General features: G+C 36.6%; 1 protein-coding gene and 1 non-coding gene across 5 annotated transcripts in view; one reads left to right on the top strand and one right to left on the bottom strand.

Annotated features, from left to right (window-relative positions):
* Sinhcaf (SIN3-HDAC complex associated factor) overlaps positions 1-16,577 on the top strand; it is a 35,181-nt gene extending 18,604 nt beyond the window's left edge. For all 4 annotated transcript variants that reach the window (XM_046436241.2, XM_058576274.1, XM_058576273.1 and 1 more), the window contains exons 4-6: positions 570-696; positions 9,051-9,201; positions 14,511-16,577. In XM_046436241.2, coding sequence (XP_046292197.1) covers positions 570-696; positions 9,051-9,201; positions 14,511-14,670 — 438 coding nt within the window. In that variant the 3' untranslated portion in view covers positions 14,671-16,577. The remainder of the gene's footprint in view (positions 1-569; positions 697-9,050; positions 9,202-14,510) is intronic.
* Trnaa-ugc (transfer RNA alanine (anticodon UGC)) lies at positions 5,607-5,679 on the bottom strand. The gene has a single exon. It is a non-coding gene; the product is annotated as a tRNA-Ala (tRNA).
* Positions 16,578-18,880: the final 2,303 nt, after the last annotated feature.

The following is an 18,880-nucleotide window of genomic DNA, read 5'->3' as shown; positions in this document are numbered from 1 at the left end:
GGAATTCAACTATATAGTGAAAAGAACATGAAGAACAGATTTGAAGACCTTGATTTCAGTCTTGTCTCCTCTCTAATCACCTTGATTATTTATTAGCTTAATGGAAAAACGCAAAATACATAATTTTCTTATTACCTTGATTTTCTTCAGACTAAAATTAGAGTAACAAAAAGAGCCTCTTTACTGCTTTGTGGTAGGATTAGAAATAAATGAAAGCTGTTTACATTGTTATACATCATCCTGTAGAATTGATTCTTGATTCTTCTTCACCTAGTTGGGTCATCTAGTAATGATTAACCCATAACATAAATCTATTAAATCTTTTTTTCCCACAGACCCTGTGATTATTTCAAAAAAAGAATTTAAAAACAAACACCCAATAGATAAATAGTATTCTTTATATTGTGTGATGATGAAAGATGAATCCTCAGAAACTCTGAGTTTTGTAAAACTCTGGTTTGTAAAACTCTGAGTTTTGTAAAACTCTGGTTCTCAAATAGGCATGGGTCTGAACCAAAGGGATACATATAACTCTTCAATGGTATTAAATATTCAGTGTTTCCTTCCAGGTGGTAGACGCAAGAGCAGGACCTAGTCTAAAGACTACTTTGAAACCAAAGAAAGTAAAAACTCTATCTGGAAACAGGATAAAAAGCAACCAGATCAGTAAACTGCAGAAGGAATTTAAACGTCACAGTAAGTTTGATACTTGAACATTGGTACTGAGAGTAATTTTTCAGTTTTTATTTTTTTGTTGGGGGTGGTATATCGTATGTGTGGACAATTTTTCCCCATATTTCTTAACTGACTTGGTAGAGATCTTTATTTTTATGAAATTTTAGATTTTGATCTTAAAAATACTTTACTGAGCCACTTCAGATTGTACTGCTTTGATGTCTCTTTATAAATATCTTAGTTTTCTAGAAGGTACATTTCTATTTTATGTATTTGATTTTTATGCAAAAGGAAATTGAATTTAGGAGGTATGCAAAAAATATATACCATATTTCACTGTATAATTGTTGTAGGTTTCCTGGTGGTACCAGGGTTTGAACTCAGGGTCACTCAAAACCACTGAGCCACATCCCCAGCCCTGTTTTGTATTTTATTTAGAGACAGTGTCTCACTGAGTTGTTTAGGGCCTCGCTTTTGCTGAGGCTGGCTTTGAACTCATAATCATCCTGCCTCAGCCCCCTAAGCCACTGGGATTTTTTTTTTTTTAAAGAGAGAGTAAGAGAGAGAGAGAGAGAGAATTTTTTAATATTTGTTTTTTAGTTTTTGGCGGACACAACATCTTTGTATGTGGTGCTGAGGATCGAACCTGGGCCGCACGCATGCCAGGCGAGCGCGCTACCGCTTGAGCCACATCCCCAGCCCGAGCCACTGGGATTATAAGTGTGTGCCACTGGCCTGTCCTGTTGCAGATTTTATGCCAATTTTTTTTAAGAACAGTAGAGTGTGGGGGGCTTTTATTTGTAGCTCGGTGGTATATAGAGTGCTTACTTAGCAGGTGTGAGGTGCTGGGTTAGATCTTCAGCACCACATAAAAAAATAAGTAGGGGCTGGGATTGTGGCTCAGTGGTACAGTGCTTGCCTAGCATGTGTGAGGCACTGGGTTTGATCCCTAGCACCACATCAGCAAATTGAATAAACAAAATAAAGGTATTGTGTCCATCTACAACTTAACAAAAAAATTAAAAAAAAAAACAAAAAACCAGTGGAGTGTGACTATTATGTGCAGCTCTTTTTTTAAAAAAATTCTGCTGTTATTACTCAAATATCATTTATGATTGAACTTCTTTAGTGCAAGAGAAGGATGCTTGGAATGCTTGTGAATATACATTAAAACTGAGTAGTCCAAATCAACAAAGATCATTTCTTTGACAGTTTATTGAACATTTTTCTGGTCTGAAAAAAATAAAAACATTAGTTCTTCAGGATTTGTGCATTATAGTTGAAATATTACACTTGAAAATTTTACAAAATTTGCAAAATATGGACTTAAAAAATCTGTGTCCAAAGATTCTGCCATTTTATTATTGGGTTTGTTATCTGATGGTGCTGTCCTCAGTGACACTTGTTTAGTACTGCAGCACTTATGAGCTTGTACAGACAATTCTAGGCTTGGCTTGCAGTGTCCACAAGGACAAATGTGCATCCATATGCCACTGGTGAATACTTTGCTGCTCTGTTTAATCTTTTAAGTGGCATGAAGAACAAGATTAATTATACCATGTGATGATTATGCAACGAAAGGTTATAAACCAATTTTTTGACTGAAAAATCAGAGTGCAACAATTATGCAGTAAAATATAGTAAGCCAGGCAAGGTACACAAGCCTTGTTCCCCCCCTGGAAAATATCTGTTACTCACAAAATAACTGCTATTTGGGATATTGAGGCAAAAAAGGCCAGCCGGGGCAATTTAGTGAGATGCTGTCTCAAAATTAAAAGGATTAGGGGTGTGGATAATGATAGTGGGTCCCTGGGTTCAATCCCCAGTACTGCCTATAAAAAAAAAAAAAAGGTATGTAAATAATTAGTGGACAATCTGAGAGCAAAGCCTGGATTCCTAGAAAGTAATTTTAGAAATTATAACCCACAAATTGAGTAATGCCTGTCTCCAGACTTTTAGGTTGAAAGTCACCTGTGTTGTGTGTGAGATTACTATGAGTATCACGTCTGAGGGATGGTATTATGGTGGCATAACTGAAAGACAGTTAAGTGTAAACTAGGAAAAGTACTGAGTGAGGGAGAACTAATTTTTGACCACTTTTGTACACTTTACATCTCTATCGCTATTATTTCCATTTTATTACTTAGGATAGGAAGCACAGAGAGGCTATTTCTTGATCCAGGTCAGTTAGTAAGTAAGTGATTGAGGTGAGTTTGACTTACAGGTTTGTCTTAACTTCAAAGTCCTGTGCTCCAAAGGGCAACTGTTTTTCCCTGGTAGCATAACAAGTGCTTCAGTACTTGATCTTTTCAGATCATTCTTAGTAGAGAGTGTTATACACAGTCTTCCTTTAGTTACTCTAATGATATATTTAATTTATGGTAGCTATTTTAATATATTAATAGTAAAACATTTAAGAAACATAACAGTATGTCTGTGTGTATGTGTTTTAATTATGTGTGTTCCTTTTTTTTTTTAAACCAATTGTCATCTACCTTCCAAAAATAAGAAGGTTTAATGTTGTTACCCTCCATTCTGACTAGATGTTTTAATGAATATTTTGGAAATTGTAATATTCTTCTATCACTTGAAGGCAGAGGAATTGATTATTCACATGTATATTCTTAGCTCTTTTCCTTTAGTAATAGACAAAGTAATATTACTTTGATCTTACCTAAGGAAATATGTCCATTGTACCTTAAGAGTTTTAAGATAAAGCTGGACTGTGTAGTGGTTGGAAACTGAAAGTAAATCCCTTTGATAAGGTGTGTGAATATTCACAACTCAAACTGAAATAGGTTTTTCTTAGGTATATTGTGAATTACTAGATCCTGTATACATCATAACAAGTTTGGAGACAGTACATCGTGTATGGTCTGTATACTCCCTTTAAAAAAAAAAAAAAAACAATACTGGGGATTGAACCCAGAGGCACTTCTACTGAGTATGACTCTAGCTCTTTTTAAAGACAGGATCCCACAACTTTCAATCCTCCTGCCTCAGCCTCCTGAGTCTCCGGGATTACAGGTGTGTGCCACTATGCCCAGAAAAACATTGTTATGTGGTGTACTGGAAAGGCATTGGACCTAGAGCTTAAAGATTTGGGCATTTTGGCCCATATCTGTAATCCTATAACTTGGGATGCTGAAGTAGGAGGATTGCAAGTTTGAGGCCAGCCTCAGTAACTTAGTGAGACTCTTTAAATTTAGAGCAATTTAGTGAGACCCTTTCTCGAAATAAAAAATAAAATTAAAAAAAAAAAAAGGGCTGGGAGCAGCTTAAGAGGCTGAGGTAGGAGGATCATAAGTTGAAAGCCAGCCTCAGCAATTTAGTGAGGCCCTAAGAAACTCAGTAACACCTTGTCTCTAAATATAAAAAGGGCTAGGGATGTGATTCTGTGGTTGAGTGCCCTTGGGTTCAATCCTTGAAGGTCTGGGGATGTGGTTCAATGGTAAAGTACCCCTGGGTTCAATCTGCAGTACCAACTGAAAAGAAATAACAGTTCTTATCATTAAGCAATGGCTTGCTTTGGAGTCAATTAACATTTATCCACAATATTCTAATTGGAGAAATGGGGATAATTGCATTAAAAAAGGGTTTTGTAAGACACACAGTCTTAGCTTTCTTTTGTGGTGCTGGGGATTTGAACCAAGGGCCTTGTGCATATAAGGCAAGCACTCTACCAACTGAGCTATATCTCCAGCCCATTCGCTATCTATTATTTGTTTATTTTTGGTATGGTGGATTGAACCCGGGGTGCTTTAACATTAAACTACATCCCCACTTTTTATTTTGGGACAGTGTCTTGCTAATTTGCTGAGGCTGACTTGCAATTCTCAGAACTTGCAGTTCTCTGACTCTGCTCCTGTGTTGTTGGGATTTACAGGCATATGCCTGAGTAACACCTGACTTGGCTATTTTTTGGGAGGGTAGGGTACTAGATTGAATTCACAGGCGCTTAACCACTGAATCACATCCCTAACCTTTTTTTTTAATGAATTTTTAAAAATATTTTTTTAGTTGTCAATGGACCTTTATTTTTTTATTTACTTATATGTGGTGATGAGAATTGAACCCAGTGCCTCACACTCTACCATTGTGCACAATCCCAGTACCCTCAGCCCTTTTCATTTATTTATTTATTTTTAAATTTTGAGACAGGGCTTTCTGTGGTCCTGACTCTGGTTTTTAACTTTGTGATCCTTGTCCATCAGCCTCTTGTTTAAAAAATATATATATTATTTTACTTGTAGATGGACATAATACCTTTATTTATTTATCTATTTATTTATGTATATATATATAAAATTTATGGTGCTGGGGATCCGAACCCAGTGCTTCATGCATGCTAGATAAGCGCTCTACCATGAGCCACAGTCCCATCCCTTCAATCAGCCTCTTTGAGCCACTGGGATTATAGGCTTGCCACCACTATGCCTGGCTCGGTATTCTTTTTATGGCATCCTTTTCAAAATCTACATTGATTTCTGATTGTGATAGAATAAATGTTCCCTAAAAAGTCTTTGAAGGTCCTATTTTAGTAAAAGCATATTTGAGCTAAATCAGTTTCTCAGTTTCTGTAGCACATAGTGGCTTTCCTTATTACCTTTACCTACCTTATGCTTTTTTTTTTTTTGGAGACAGGGTCTCAGTGTGTTGCTAAGGCTGGCCTTGAGCTCAGATCTTTCAACCTCAGCCTCCTGAGCAGCTGGGTTTATACAGGCGGTATACCACTATTCCCAGCTAACCTCATGTTACCTTAATCACTCCTTTGTACCTTTTTAAATCTTACCTAATTTTAAAGACTTTTAAGATTGCAGTTATTTGAAGAATTTCCAGATTTACATTCTAGAAGAATTCTTCATTGTGTTCAAATGTACTTCCTAGAGTTTGAGATTAAACCATAAGAAATGGTTTGTTTTTTTTTTTTTTGGTGGTGCTGGGGATTGAACCCAGGGCCTTGTGCATGCAAGGCAAGCACTCTACCAACTGAGCTATATCCCCAGCCCCAAGAAATGGTTTCTATAGGTTAAAGAAAACAGGGTAATCCAGCCTATGTGGTGCATACCTGTAGATAGCCTCAGTCAGCTACCCTAGAGATTGAGAGGTAGGAGGATTGCAGGTTCAGCAGTTTAGCGAGGCCCTAAGCAATTTAGGGTCTATCTCAAAATTAAAAAAAAAAAAAGTTTAAAAATGGCAAATAACTGGATTTTCAAATGGTTTGAAGATGTTAAGCACCTCCTAGGACAGTGAGCTTTCCTCAGTAGTGTAGAGCTGACTACTAAGGTTAATTATGTGGAAAGTTTGTTTTTTTTTTTAATATTTTTTAGATGTGGTTGGACACAATACCTTTATTTTATTTTAAATCTTTTTTTTTTTTTAATATTCTTTTAGTTGTAGATGGACACAACATCTTTATTTTTACGTGGTGCAGAGGATCGAATTCAGGGCCTCACACCTACAAGGCAGGCACTCTACCACTGAGCCCCAGCCCCAGCCCACCTTATTTTTATTTATTTTTATGTGGTGCTGATGATCGAACCCAGGGACTTGCTATTGCTAGGCTGGTGCTCAAGAACTGAGCCACAACCCCAGCCCCATATTTGGAAAGTTTTTATTCTCCTGTACTTATTCCTTTGAAGCCTTCTGTGTTTAAGGATTTTGTTAGGTTTTTTTTTTTTTTTTTAATGACCTTGAATGCTATTTACACTGGAAATAAATTAATGTATTAAAAACACTCATGGTACTTTTTAGATACATAATCTTATGCTATTTTATGTAAATGCTTATTAATACAAACTTGTGAGCTCTTTAGTATCCTTTATTCTTTTTCACTCATGTAGCATATAACAGGGTTTTGTACTTAATAAATATTTGATTGATTTTCTGAATTATAGAATTATTCTGTTCATTTGTCCTGGGAGCAGGGAGTTTTTAGTTTAGAGGTTGCATTAAATTTCACTCTTTATTATGATACTGGCTGTGATATAGCAGAACTATAGCCTTTTGTCATAGTGAGTATCAAACAAAAGATTTGTTTTCTGGCATGTTTATATGACGACTTCTGAGGGCCAAAATATTGGTCAGGTTTAGTTCTGCATCTAATAAATTGCCTTTATTCCTTAGTAAATCAGAATCTATTGGTTTTCCCTAATAGGTAAAGTGTTTTTCTGTAGTTGATTTCTTTCTTCCTTCTTTTTTTTTTCCTCTTTCCTTTCCTTTCTCCTATTCTTCCAGGACTTACAGTAGGGTTTCACTGTGTTCAGATTTGGTAATTTCTGTTCTTTCTTCTGTTAACTGTTTAGGTTTCTTTGTCCTCTCCATTGTTGAGCCTGTTTACTGAGCCTATCCCTTGCCACTTTGCACAAGGGATTGAGCCCAGAGGAATTCTGTCTGAGCCACACCCCCAAACATTTTTTATGTTGATACAGGGTCACTTTAAGTAGCTGAGGCTTTCTTGACCTTGAGATCCTCCTGCCTCAGCCTCCACAGTACTAGGGTTATAGGTATGTGCCATTGGCCTGGCTTATGTTTTCATTTGTTTTAAACATTTCATGATTGCTTATTGAAGTGTTTTTTCTTATGACTGCTTTAAAATCTTCATTAGAAGCCAGGTGCAGAGGTGCATGACTGTAATCCCAGCAGCTGGAGAGGCTGAGGCAGAAGGATCATGAGTTCAAACCCAGTCTCAGCAAAATCGAGGCTGCTAAGCAAGTCAGTGAGATCCTGTCTCAAAATATGAAATAGGGTGGGGATGTGGCTCCAGTGGCCCTGAGTTCAATCCCTGCCCCCCGCCCCAGAGGGGTGGGAATCTTCATCAGATAATTCTAACATCTATCTTTTTGGCATGTCTTTTCATTTGGTTGGAATCTTTGTGGGTTTTGGTATGATGTGATTTTTGGTTGAATCTTGGACATTTTCGGCTTATATTGTTAGACTTTGGATCTTATTTAAATTTTACCTTTTTTGGACACTTGCATCAGGGCAAGGGGGATGGGGTGCTATCACCATGTTATTACTACTTTTTTTAGAAGTCAGATCCCTCAGTCACCATTGACAGGTGAGGGCAAAGATTCCTTGTTATTAGTGTGGGGAAGCGAAGCAGGATTTGTAGGACTTTCACATGGTAAGGTAGCTTTTTTCTTAGTGAAAGTCCTGGCTCTTCACTGGGCTTCCTCTGGCACCTGGTGGAGATATTGGTGCCTCAAAGCAATTTAATGAAGGTGGAAATCTAGGTTCTCTGCTTAGTCTTTGCTTGGAGTGGTGGGCAATGGCCACCAGTGTGCTGCTGGAGATAATCATTATTGTCTAATAAAAGAAAACTGTCTTAATTGCGTTTTTCCTGGTCCTTTGACTAGAGAGAGCTGGCTTTTATTGAACCCTTTGTTTTTTTTTGGCGTGGGGGGCGGTTGGGGAGTCATCTGTGCATTTTGTTGTTTTTGGTTTGCTGAAGCTTCACTTCCAAATTTGAGGTGAAAAGAAAATCCAGTAAAAGTAGGTAATTCATGACTGTGTCATTCATTCCTTGGGCCCCAAGCTGCATATATGGTCATCACCTTTCAGAGTTTAGGTTAGTTTTATATGTAATGCACAGGTTTTTAGTTCTATAAGCAGGAGGAACAGAGAAAAATACATGCATTCCATCTTCTTGGAAACAGACATTCTCTTAAAAATTATTGCAGTGCAAACATCTTTAAATATCAGTCTTTTTTTTACCTTCTTTTTGCCAATTTATTCAGTCTTAAGTCTCCATTATGTCCTTGATTTAGAATTTCTTGATTGTATGATAGTGTGAAAACAATATGCATTTAATAAAAGCAATACTTCAGATTTTGAATTTGAATCTTTTCTCAAGCTAGCTATGTATACAGTATGATTTCCTTAAAATGCTGGGCAGCCACAGCAAACAGTAGCTTCTAATCAGCTATACAGTCAAGCCGGAAACAGCTATGTTTAGTAGGCTAAGGTGTATTGAATACATTTTTAAAAAAATATTTATTTTTTAGTTTTAGGTGGACACAATATCTTTATTTTACATTTATGTGGTGCTGAGAATTGAACCCAGGGTCTCATGCATGCTAGGCAAGCACTCTACCACTGAGCCACAATCCCAGCCCCTTGAACACATTTTTTTTTTTTTAATATTTTTTTAGTTGTAGATGAACACAATATCTTTATATGTGGTGCTGAGGATCAGCAGTACCTCACATGTGCAAGGCAAGCACTCTATCCCGGAGCTACAGCCCCATCCCAATCACATTTTGTATTTAGCATTACTTACAGTGGGCCTATTTGTAATTAACACAATTTGAAGTTTAACAGCACTAGTTGCATTTACATATAATGAAATTAACTGTTTTTTCTATTTATTACAGATTCTGATGCTCACAGTACCACCTCAAGTGCCTCCCCAGCTCAATCTCCTTGTTATAGTAACCAGTCAGATGACGGCTCAGATACAGAAATGGCTTCTGGCTCTAATAGAACACCAGTTTTTTCCTTTTTAGATCTTACTTACTGGAAAAGGTAAATGCAACAGAAAATTTCTTCTTTCTTTCTTTTTTTAAAAATATATATATATATTTTTTTAGTTTTCGGCAGACGCAACATCTTTGTATGTGGTGCTGAGGATCGAACCTGGGCCGCACGCATGCCAGGCGAGCGCGCTACTGCTTGAGCCACATCCCCAGCCCAGAAAAATCTCTTTTCAATCAGCACCCATCTTAATTACAAGAAGCATTTTCCCACTTACAACTTTTGTCATCAAAAAAACCTCCAAAACCACAGCTGCTAGACACATAATTTTAAAAAGTTCCTTTTTAAAGTCAAATGTCATTAATGGGTGGGTAAGTTAATAAAGAATACCCAGGACAAATGCTAAGTGAATGTGTGGCCCCAAAGCCCCAAAAAGAGAAAGTAGATAGGGATTTTTTTTTTTTAGGATTCAAGATAAACAAAAGGCAAGATTTTCATCTGTAGACATTGGGTAGTGAAACTACAGAATACGAAAGACAAAATATAACTGTAGGGAGTGAGAAAACACATTATTTTCAAAGGAACACATTAAGAAGCATGGATAAAAAAAGCAAGAAAACAGTAGATTAATATCTTCAGTGGACCAAGAGATAATACTTCGTGATCTAAAATTATATATAGCAAAAATATCTTTTGTAAAAAAGCTAATGAGACATCCTCCCTCCCCCCAATGCTTTATTTGGTTTATTTAGTTTTATGTGGTGCTGGGGATCAAACCCAGAGCCTCACACATGCTAGGCAAGTGCTCTAATACTGAGCTATAACCCCAGCCCCTCATGAGACATTTTGACTAGGAAAAAAAATTGGAGCTTGCCAGCAAGCTGATTCTCACAGAGGCAAAAGGAAAGAGATTCTACATTGAGGTTCTGGGAGGAAAGAAGGATAAATAAATTAATAAACATCTAGATAAATTTGAACACTTTACAAGGACAGTAGTTGTAATAGTGAAGAAAAAAAAATGCATGATAATTATAGCATTTTAACTTGAAGTGATAGAGGTGGTAGGAAGTGTCTAAATGTTCTTTGCCTTTTGATAATAAGACTGAATAACTTTTTAGAATTTGATAAATTAATTGTGTAATCACTAAAAGAATAAAAAAGTATAAGACCTCCAAAGAAAAATGGAGGAGGCGGGAATTATAGAATAAGAGTAGTTTCCTACCCAAAAGTTTGCAAAACAGAAAAGGCATAAATCACAAGTGGGACAAAAAGTATAGTAGAAATACAGTAGAATAGGGCTGGGATATATCATTGTTAGAACTTAAAAAATATTTATAACTGAACAAAAACTAAATAACACCATAAAACAAGATGTGCACAGTGAAACTAAAAATGCAGATGGAGAAGTATTTATTGTCTTTTTTAATGTGTATTTTTTGGTTGTAGTTGGACACAATACCTTTGTTTTATTTATTTATTTTTATGTAGTGCTTGAGGATTCAACCCAGGACATCGCACAGGCCAGACGAGCATTTTACCTCTGAGCCACAACCCCAGCCCCATATTGTCTTTGATTGCTAAAAAAGGAAGACTTGGGCTGGGGTTGTGGCTCAGTTGTAGAGTGCTCCTTTAGCACATGAGAGGCTCTGGGTTCGATCCTCGGCACCAAATTAAAAAAAAAAAATAAATGAAACAAAAGTATTGTGTCAAACTATCATTAAAAATAAATTTTTTTTAAAGGAAGGCTTAAAAATGAAGAATGTGATATGTATCTAACATAAAAGCCAATACAACTATATATATAATAAACGGGAATCCCAAAGATGAGAGTAGAAGATTGGAGATGTAGCTCAGTGGTACAGCACTTGCCTAGTGTGTGTGAAGTCATGAATTTGATCCCCAGCATTTGAGGGTGGAAGGGGGAAGACAAGAAATAAATAGGACAGAAAGGTGATATACAGAGGAGAGAATTAGTAGGTTTTCAAAAAGGTTCTTATGAAAAAAATTAACTGGAGATGAAGTGCATCAAGAAAAAGAACATACACAAGCAATTTTAGGGAAGGAAAAAAGAGGCTTAGATGAAGTAGAAATTTAAAAGATTAAAAGTAATTATAAACAACTTTGCCAATAAATTAAACTTTTGTAATGTGGACACATTACTAGAAAAATCTAACCAAGTCTGTCTCAAGAAAGACTTGAATTTTCTTTTAATAAACATTGATTCAGTGGTCAAGTCTCCTCCCAAGCCGATAGGGGTGACACATGCCTATGATCCCATTGGCTTGGGAGGCCAAGGCAGGAAGAGCACAAGTTCAAATCAGCAACTTACTGTGATACTGTTCCCCCGGCCCCCCCCCCCCAAAAAAAAAAAAGCGGTAGGTGGGGATTTGCTGGGATGTGGCTCAGTGAATAAGTGTTCCTAGGTTCAATTAAGACAGAGGGAGAGACTTCCCTCAAAGAAATCCTGGGCCTTGAGTGGCAAGTTCTACTAAACACTCATGATTGTAATCTTGTACTGACTTTTCCAGTCTGTGGATATGGGTAGAAGAAAGCATAAGCCTCAAACCTTTATAAAGTCACTTTGATACCATAAATTACCAGATACATATATTTTGGGGATGTAAAAGAAAGGGAGGGTGGCACAGAGAAGGTTTTGACAAATGCAAACATTTCTTTAAATTTTAAAACAAAACATAATACAGGCATAGAAGAGAACTCAATTACTTGGATAATGGGTATATTAAAAAAAGTACAGCCAGCATCATACTTAATTGTGATAAAATGAAAGCATTTTCTCTTCAGATTAGGAATAAATCAAGGAATGTTTACTATCACAGAAGGTTAGCAAATTCAGTAGCTATGGATGATGTGGTGATTGTTGGTTAGTGGTAGTAACAGTAGTAGCAGCAGTAGTAAACACTTGGAACAGTGCTTTATAGATGGTTTGCATATATTATTCCATTTAATCCTTAAAACAGTTGTAGGATGCATTTTATGGAAACAGGTAGAAAGGAAGTAATTTATTTATTACACAGTAAGTCAAACAGAATTTAAGCCAAGGCAGTTTTGTGTTAGAATATCATTAGAAAATATTTTTAAAACCTAGTAGTAAATAAATAAATAAAACCTAGCGGGAAATATAGAACCCTTTATGTAGAAAATATCTAAAAATCATATACATTATTGAATAACATTTTTTTTAATTTTTTTTTTTTAGTTGGTGATAGATCTTTATTATTTATATGTGGTGCTGAGAATCAAACCCATTGCCTCACACATGCCAGGCAAATGTCGTACCGCTGAGCTCCAGCCCCAGCCCCTGAATAACATTTTAAATAACTAACGAGGCATACCACATTCATGGTTATAGTAAAACTGAGAGGATGTGGTTTTGTAGCCTGCATGAGTCCCTGGGTTCAATTTCTAGTAGAAGGAAGGAAGGAAGAGGATATCTAATACATCTGCCAAAATATTAGTATGTTGAATACATAAACAACTCCTGTGAAAGGAAGTATAAGACAAACGAACAGAAAACTGGGCACAGGACTTGGTATTACACAAATGAAATAGCTCATTAAATGAAAACATGTTAAAAAAATTTGATAATCAAGGAAATATAAATTAAAATTGAATTTTCTACCCATTATTGTTAAAAATAGAATAAAATCTGTTGTCAGATGTTGAAGAAGAATTGAAATGTTGGTTATGGTATAAGTAGTTCTAACCACATTGATTAATAAATTGGCATTTTTGAGTAAAGGTGAAGATAATCCCATTCCTATATCCTAGCAACATGACCTAGAAAACTTTAGGCGGTATACCCTGGCAAGTACAGCAGTGTTTGTAATAGCAAAGAGTGGATAAATAAAACTTGTATATTCACATGTTGGAATAGTATACCTAAATTATTTTAAATAAAGTCCCCTAACTACATGTGAATCTCAGTTACTCAGTGTTGAGCAAAAACTTGGAGAATACGTTGTGTGGGTGGGGGTTGTTTTTGTGGTATTGGGGATTGAACCCAGGGATTTTATATTACTGAGTTACGCTAAATTTTCTATCCTTCTCTCTCAGTCTCAAGTCGTTGAGGGTTATTGGCATGTGCCACTATACCTGGCATGTGCATGTGTTTTTATGATGAGTTGTTGAGCAATATGTTCAAAGATGCAAACAGATAGCAAAACCATGAAGTGTAAAGAAAAAAGGGAATAATAAACTACAAATTAAGGCAGGAGAGAATAAAATGGGAGTTAGGTAGGACTGGAAAATGTCATACAGGTGAATTCATAGGAATTGATGTAACATTCTTGTAATATGTGATGCACTGATTTTTGTTGTCTTTAAAAAATTTTTAAAAATTTATTGGTATTAGAGATTGAACCCAGTGGTATTTAGCAACTGAGCCACATATTCAGCCATTTTAATTTTTTATTTTGAGACAAGGTCTTGCTTAGTTGCTTAGAACCTTGTTCAGTTACTAGGCTGTCCTTGAACTTGGGATCCTCCTGCCTTAGCCTCCTGAGCACCTGGGATTACAGGCATGCACCACCACACCCTACAGTTGTCCTTTTTGGATGCCTTTATGTATATTTGATAATGCATATATATGGTTTTTTAGTATTTAACTGAAATAAAACCACAAGCTCTATCAGCTTGTTTGGGGTGGATGGTTTTCTTCAAGAACTAGTGATACTTGGCTGGGGATGTGGCTCAAGTGGTAGCGTGCTTGCCTGGCATGCGTGCGACCTGGGTTCGATCCTCAACACCACATACAAATAGAGATGTTGTGTCCGCCAAAAACTAAAAAAATAATATTAAAATTCATTCTCTCTCTCTGTCTCTCTTAAAAAAAAAAAAGAATTAGTGATATCTGGGTGCAGTAGTGTGTGTTTATAATCTGAGAGACTCAGGAGGCTGAAACTTAGTGAGACCCTAAGCAACTTAGTGAGACCCTGTCTCAAAAAAATATATTAAAAAGACTGGGGATGTGGCTCAGTGGCTGAGAAGCCCTGTGTTCTATTCCTGGCACCCCACCTCACCCCACCCCATCCCACACCAAAAATGTTGATATTTGCAGGAAACAGTTAACAACTTTAATAGCAGTTGCTATCTTTCAGAATGCCTTCTTCCTCCATACTTGAGAAAAATTTTCATTGTGGAATTTAAAGAGACTTGAGTAATTCCCATTCTTTAGCTATTGGGGTAACTCTAGGAGCCCTTTCATTGGGAATGTGAGAAGATTATCAAAGTACAGCCTTTTGGTCATGTTAGGCTGGTTATTACATGAGGAGTAGAGTTTTTTGTATGCTTTTGGTATTCTATTCTGCTTTATTAATATATTTCTCCGTTTTTTCTTTCAGACAGAAAATTTGTTGTGGGATTATCTATAAAGGCCGTTTTGGAGAAGTCCTCATTGACACACATCTATTCAAGCCTTGCTGCAGCAATAAGAAGACAGCTGCAGAGAAGCCAGAGGAGCAGGGGCCCGAACCTCTGCCCATCTCCACTCAGGAGTGGTGACTGAGGTTTATGTAGAAGGGGAACAAATGATTTAAATTTTGAAAAGACCACAAAGCAACAAACTGACCTTACTATTTTTGACTTGGATACCTGCTATTCTGCCAAAACACAATTTTCTAGAATAGTTTTGAATGGGTTATTTTTTCCTCCAGTCCCATAAACTTTGAAGCCAGTGTCTAGCTTACTAAAAGAAAAAAGAAGTGTACATAATATTTAAGATGCTGAGTATTTCATAGGAAAGCTGAATGCTGCTGTAAAGTGCTCTTTAAGTCTTTTTTTTTTTTTTAATAATCCCCTTCTAATGAATTAAATTAGGGGAATTTCAGGGGACACAGATGGGATTTGTTGTATGATAAACCATATGTAGTTTTTAGTCTTTCTATATTGAGAAGCAGTGGTTGGGGCATTTTTTAAAGATGGCTGGCTACACTTGTTTTCCCTCATGTTAGTAGACTTGTCATAACTCAATAACATGTCTTGCCCCTAGAGGTAGTTGTTAATAATTTTGATATAATTGAGTCTCTCCAACTTTCTGATGAATCAAACCTGTACTACTGATGATTAAGCAGGACAGACTGAGCTTTTTGGTGCAAATACCTTGACGGAGGAAGTAATTTCTAATTATATAGAGAGAAGCTTGACTGTATGTGTTGCATCCTGTGTCACCTTCCTTCATATTAATATTTGTTAAAGATTTTAATTTATGTGAAACTTTTCAAGCAGAATGAAATCTCCTCTTGGAGAAGAGGTGAGTAGGTGGGATAGATGAGATCTTATATGAATAGTACCAAAGCATTACCACACCGTGGAAAACACACTCTTCAAAATGTTAAACTATGTGCAAGTCTTCAGGATGGCACAAAACAAAGGTTAATGCTTCTTGGGCACGTTGCTTGTCGGGCTTGCCCGAGTGTGTAAATAATTGACTTTATTTGTGTTACATGACTGGTGACTTCATTGAAATCTTCACAATTCAGTTTTAGCTCTGGATTACTTCAGTTGACCTTTGTGAAGGTTCTATCTGCATAGAGTAGGTGTTTGACTTGTTTTAACCTGTTGGGCTTTTGGTTTTTTTTTTTTTTTTTTTCACTATTTAAAAGTAAAATTTACTAAGAAGAAAGGTGGGTTCATGCTAAGGGGGGGTTAGTGTTGGTTTGGCTTCTTTTATAGTCAGTCTTTCTGAACATTGAGATAATGCTGAAACTGGAGCTTTTAATTCTAAAATCCTTATTAAAAGCCTCTTATTGAACCCAAACCAAAGTATTCTTATTGCTTCTTTTCTAAAAATTCAGGAAAAAAATAGCACCAGTTCAAACTTTCCATACATGAGGGAGGAATATTTGTCTGCCTTGTAATAACATGACTCAGTGCTTATTTTTAAAACTGGATTATAAAAATTGGATAGCATCACAGTAAGGAGTGAGCCACTTTTTATGGGTACCCTATAGTTTTATAGTTCTTAAAACTTATTTTATATTTCTTCCTTTTGAGAAAATACCTACATGCTACAAGCCACCATATGCACAGACTACACAGTGAGTTGGGTCGGCTCTCCCATAGCCTTTGAGGTGTATTACAAGAGTCCAGCCATTATCATTCTCCTGAGTTATTTTGAAATGTTTTTTTTTTGTACATTTTGGCTGCAGTATTGGTGGTAGAATATACTATAATATGGATCATCTCTCTCTACTTCTGTATTTATTTATTTATTACTAGACCTCAACCACAGTCTTCTTTTTCCCCTTCCACCTTTCTTTGCCTGTAGGATGTACTGTATGTAGTCATGCACTTTGTATTAATATATTAGAAATCTACAGATCTGTTTTGTACTTTTTATACTGTTGGATACTTATAATCAAAACTTTTACTAGGTTATTGAATAAATTTAGTCTTATTAGAAAATAAAAGGAGATGTTTTGTGGCTTTTTGTTAAAGGTCTTTGGTCAGAATAATGTTTTTGTTCTGCACAGGTATTCCATTTAAGTTTATAGTATGGTAACAAAGACATGAGGCAGGAAAATTCTCTTTATTCCCTCCTACCTCTTATTATTACCCATTTGAGCAATACAGTTTAGAGGGGTTTGTGTGTGTGTTTTTTGTTTTTTTGTTTTTTGGAGACGGGGTGACACAGAGTTGCTTCTGGCTGGCCTCAATGTTACCTTCAACATACTTTTTCCTTAATACCCGCCCCCCCCCCCCCCAGCTTCTTTACAGAATTATGAGGAATCCTAAGAGGTATAATCCACATCAATTCTCAGATTGTTTTGTTTTCTGGGGAAGATTGATTTTATAGGCCAAACTTTTTATAGTATTGTTGAAGTTTAATGTGTGGATGTGTGTAGGGATTGAACCTAGGGCCTCCCTCATACATGCTAGACAAGCACTCTACCAAATAGTAGAAAGGTGACAGTATCTGTATTATCAATTGCTGTATAACAATTACCACAAACTTAGCGACTTAAAGCAAAATTTGTGCTAGGTGCTATCACATCTGCATGTAATTCCAGCAACTCAGGAGGTTGAGGCAGGAAGAGTGTAAGTTTAAGGATAGCCTCAGAAGGTCCCTGGTAATGTTAAAACTGAACACCTCCCACCCCTTCCCAATCTCTGATGGTGACCCCCCTGCCCCCGCATACTGGAGGTTGAACCCAGATGCTCTACTGCTAAGTGACACCCCAGTTCTTTTTTTAAATTTTGAGTCAGGGTCTTGCTAAATTGCCCACTCTAGCTTCTGCATCAGCTTTCCCAGAAATTGGGATTACAGGTGAGCACACGGCTGTGCCGTTTTTTTTTTTTTTTTTTAAGTATCAAGTGCATTCTTGACTTTTAGCTACTTCTAAACTATTCCATGCTGTTCATACTGCCCTTTCTACCTCAAAGTTTACTGGTGGCTTCATGGGAAATTCCAAAGCCCTCATCTTATTTTTTCAGGCTTTTCACAGCAATTGATGTTATCAGTGGTTACCCTGTTGAAATAATAATAATAATTATTGCAGTGCTGGGGATTGAACCCAGGACTTTCATCTTGTTTTATCTCCAGCCTTTTTGAGATATTCTTGACTGATAACACTGGCTTCCAGGTTATCTCTTAATTCAGATACTTGTTGGTCCAGGCTTTACCTTCAGCTTTCTCAGACCATCTCCATTCTCATGGTCCTAAATGTCATGTAAAATATGTTGGAATCTCTCAAACTGTCTGTAGAGCTTTATATCACTTAGGTTGCTGGCAGGAAGTTGATGGCTTATTGAAATTGAATAATTGGAGGAGAGTTTAATAAAGGGACTTTATGTGTACAAGGTGTACAGGTACTTCAAGGGAGAGTATAGTTCTCAGGACCCGTAACTTTGGTGCTAGTAATAGGATGCTGTTTCTACTACTGCTGGTCTCATGGTTGAGGGAGGAAGTGGTCAATGGAAACAGGAGATAAACAGACCATGTAAAAAGGGCAAGGGTTTCGAAGAAACAGCAGGAATAAACATTATCACTCTCCATCATTATTCCAATGTATGGAAGCACATACATTACTCAATAATGTATGTGCTTCCATACATTATTCCCCCTGACCCATTTCCACATCATATAACTAAGCAATATCTACTTGTCTTTAAGGTTTAACTCAGGCCCCACTTAGATAAGCCTTCTAAAACAAAACATTCTCTCCAACACGCAAAAATGGGATTATATGCTAAATGGGTTCCATGAAAGCCTGAACCATATTTTGTCACATTATAGCATCAATGCATTTAATTAAAAAATATTTTTATTCAAAAGTGGGGATTGAACCCAGGGCCTGCCTCATGCATGCTAGGCAGTTGGTCTGCCATTGAGCTATATCCCTAACTTTTTAAAAATTAATTTATTGAATACTGGGATTGAACCCATTAGTGTTTTATCACTGAGCCTTTTTATCACTTAGCCCTTTTAATTTTTAAAATTTTTAGACAGGGTCTCATTTAAATTGCCGAGTCAAGGTCTTTCCTGCCCTTGAACTTGTGATCCTCCTGCTTCAGACTCCTAGATTGCTTGGATTACAGTGTATGCCACTGTGTGTGTTTTTCCCTTTTGGAAATGAATAAGTCTGCAGTGAAAACTGTGGCAGTTTTAAAACAGACTTTTATTTAAGTACTAATTAAGCTCCTATATCCCAATACCCTACTAAGTGTTCTAAACAGTCATTTGATACTTGAGAAATCATGGGGCTAGAAACAG

This window comes from Marmota monax, unplaced genomic scaffold (genome assembly GCF_021218885.2).
Source record: "Marmota monax isolate L192 unplaced genomic scaffold, Marmota_monax_Labrador192_F-V1.1 WCK01_AAM20220418_F8-fsc00012, whole genome shotgun sequence".
Lineage (NCBI taxonomy): Eukaryota > Metazoa > Chordata > Mammalia > Rodentia > Sciuridae > Marmota > Marmota monax.
The sequence above is the reverse complement of the archived record's forward strand: the minus strand, read 5'-3'. Positions and strand labels throughout refer to the sequence as shown.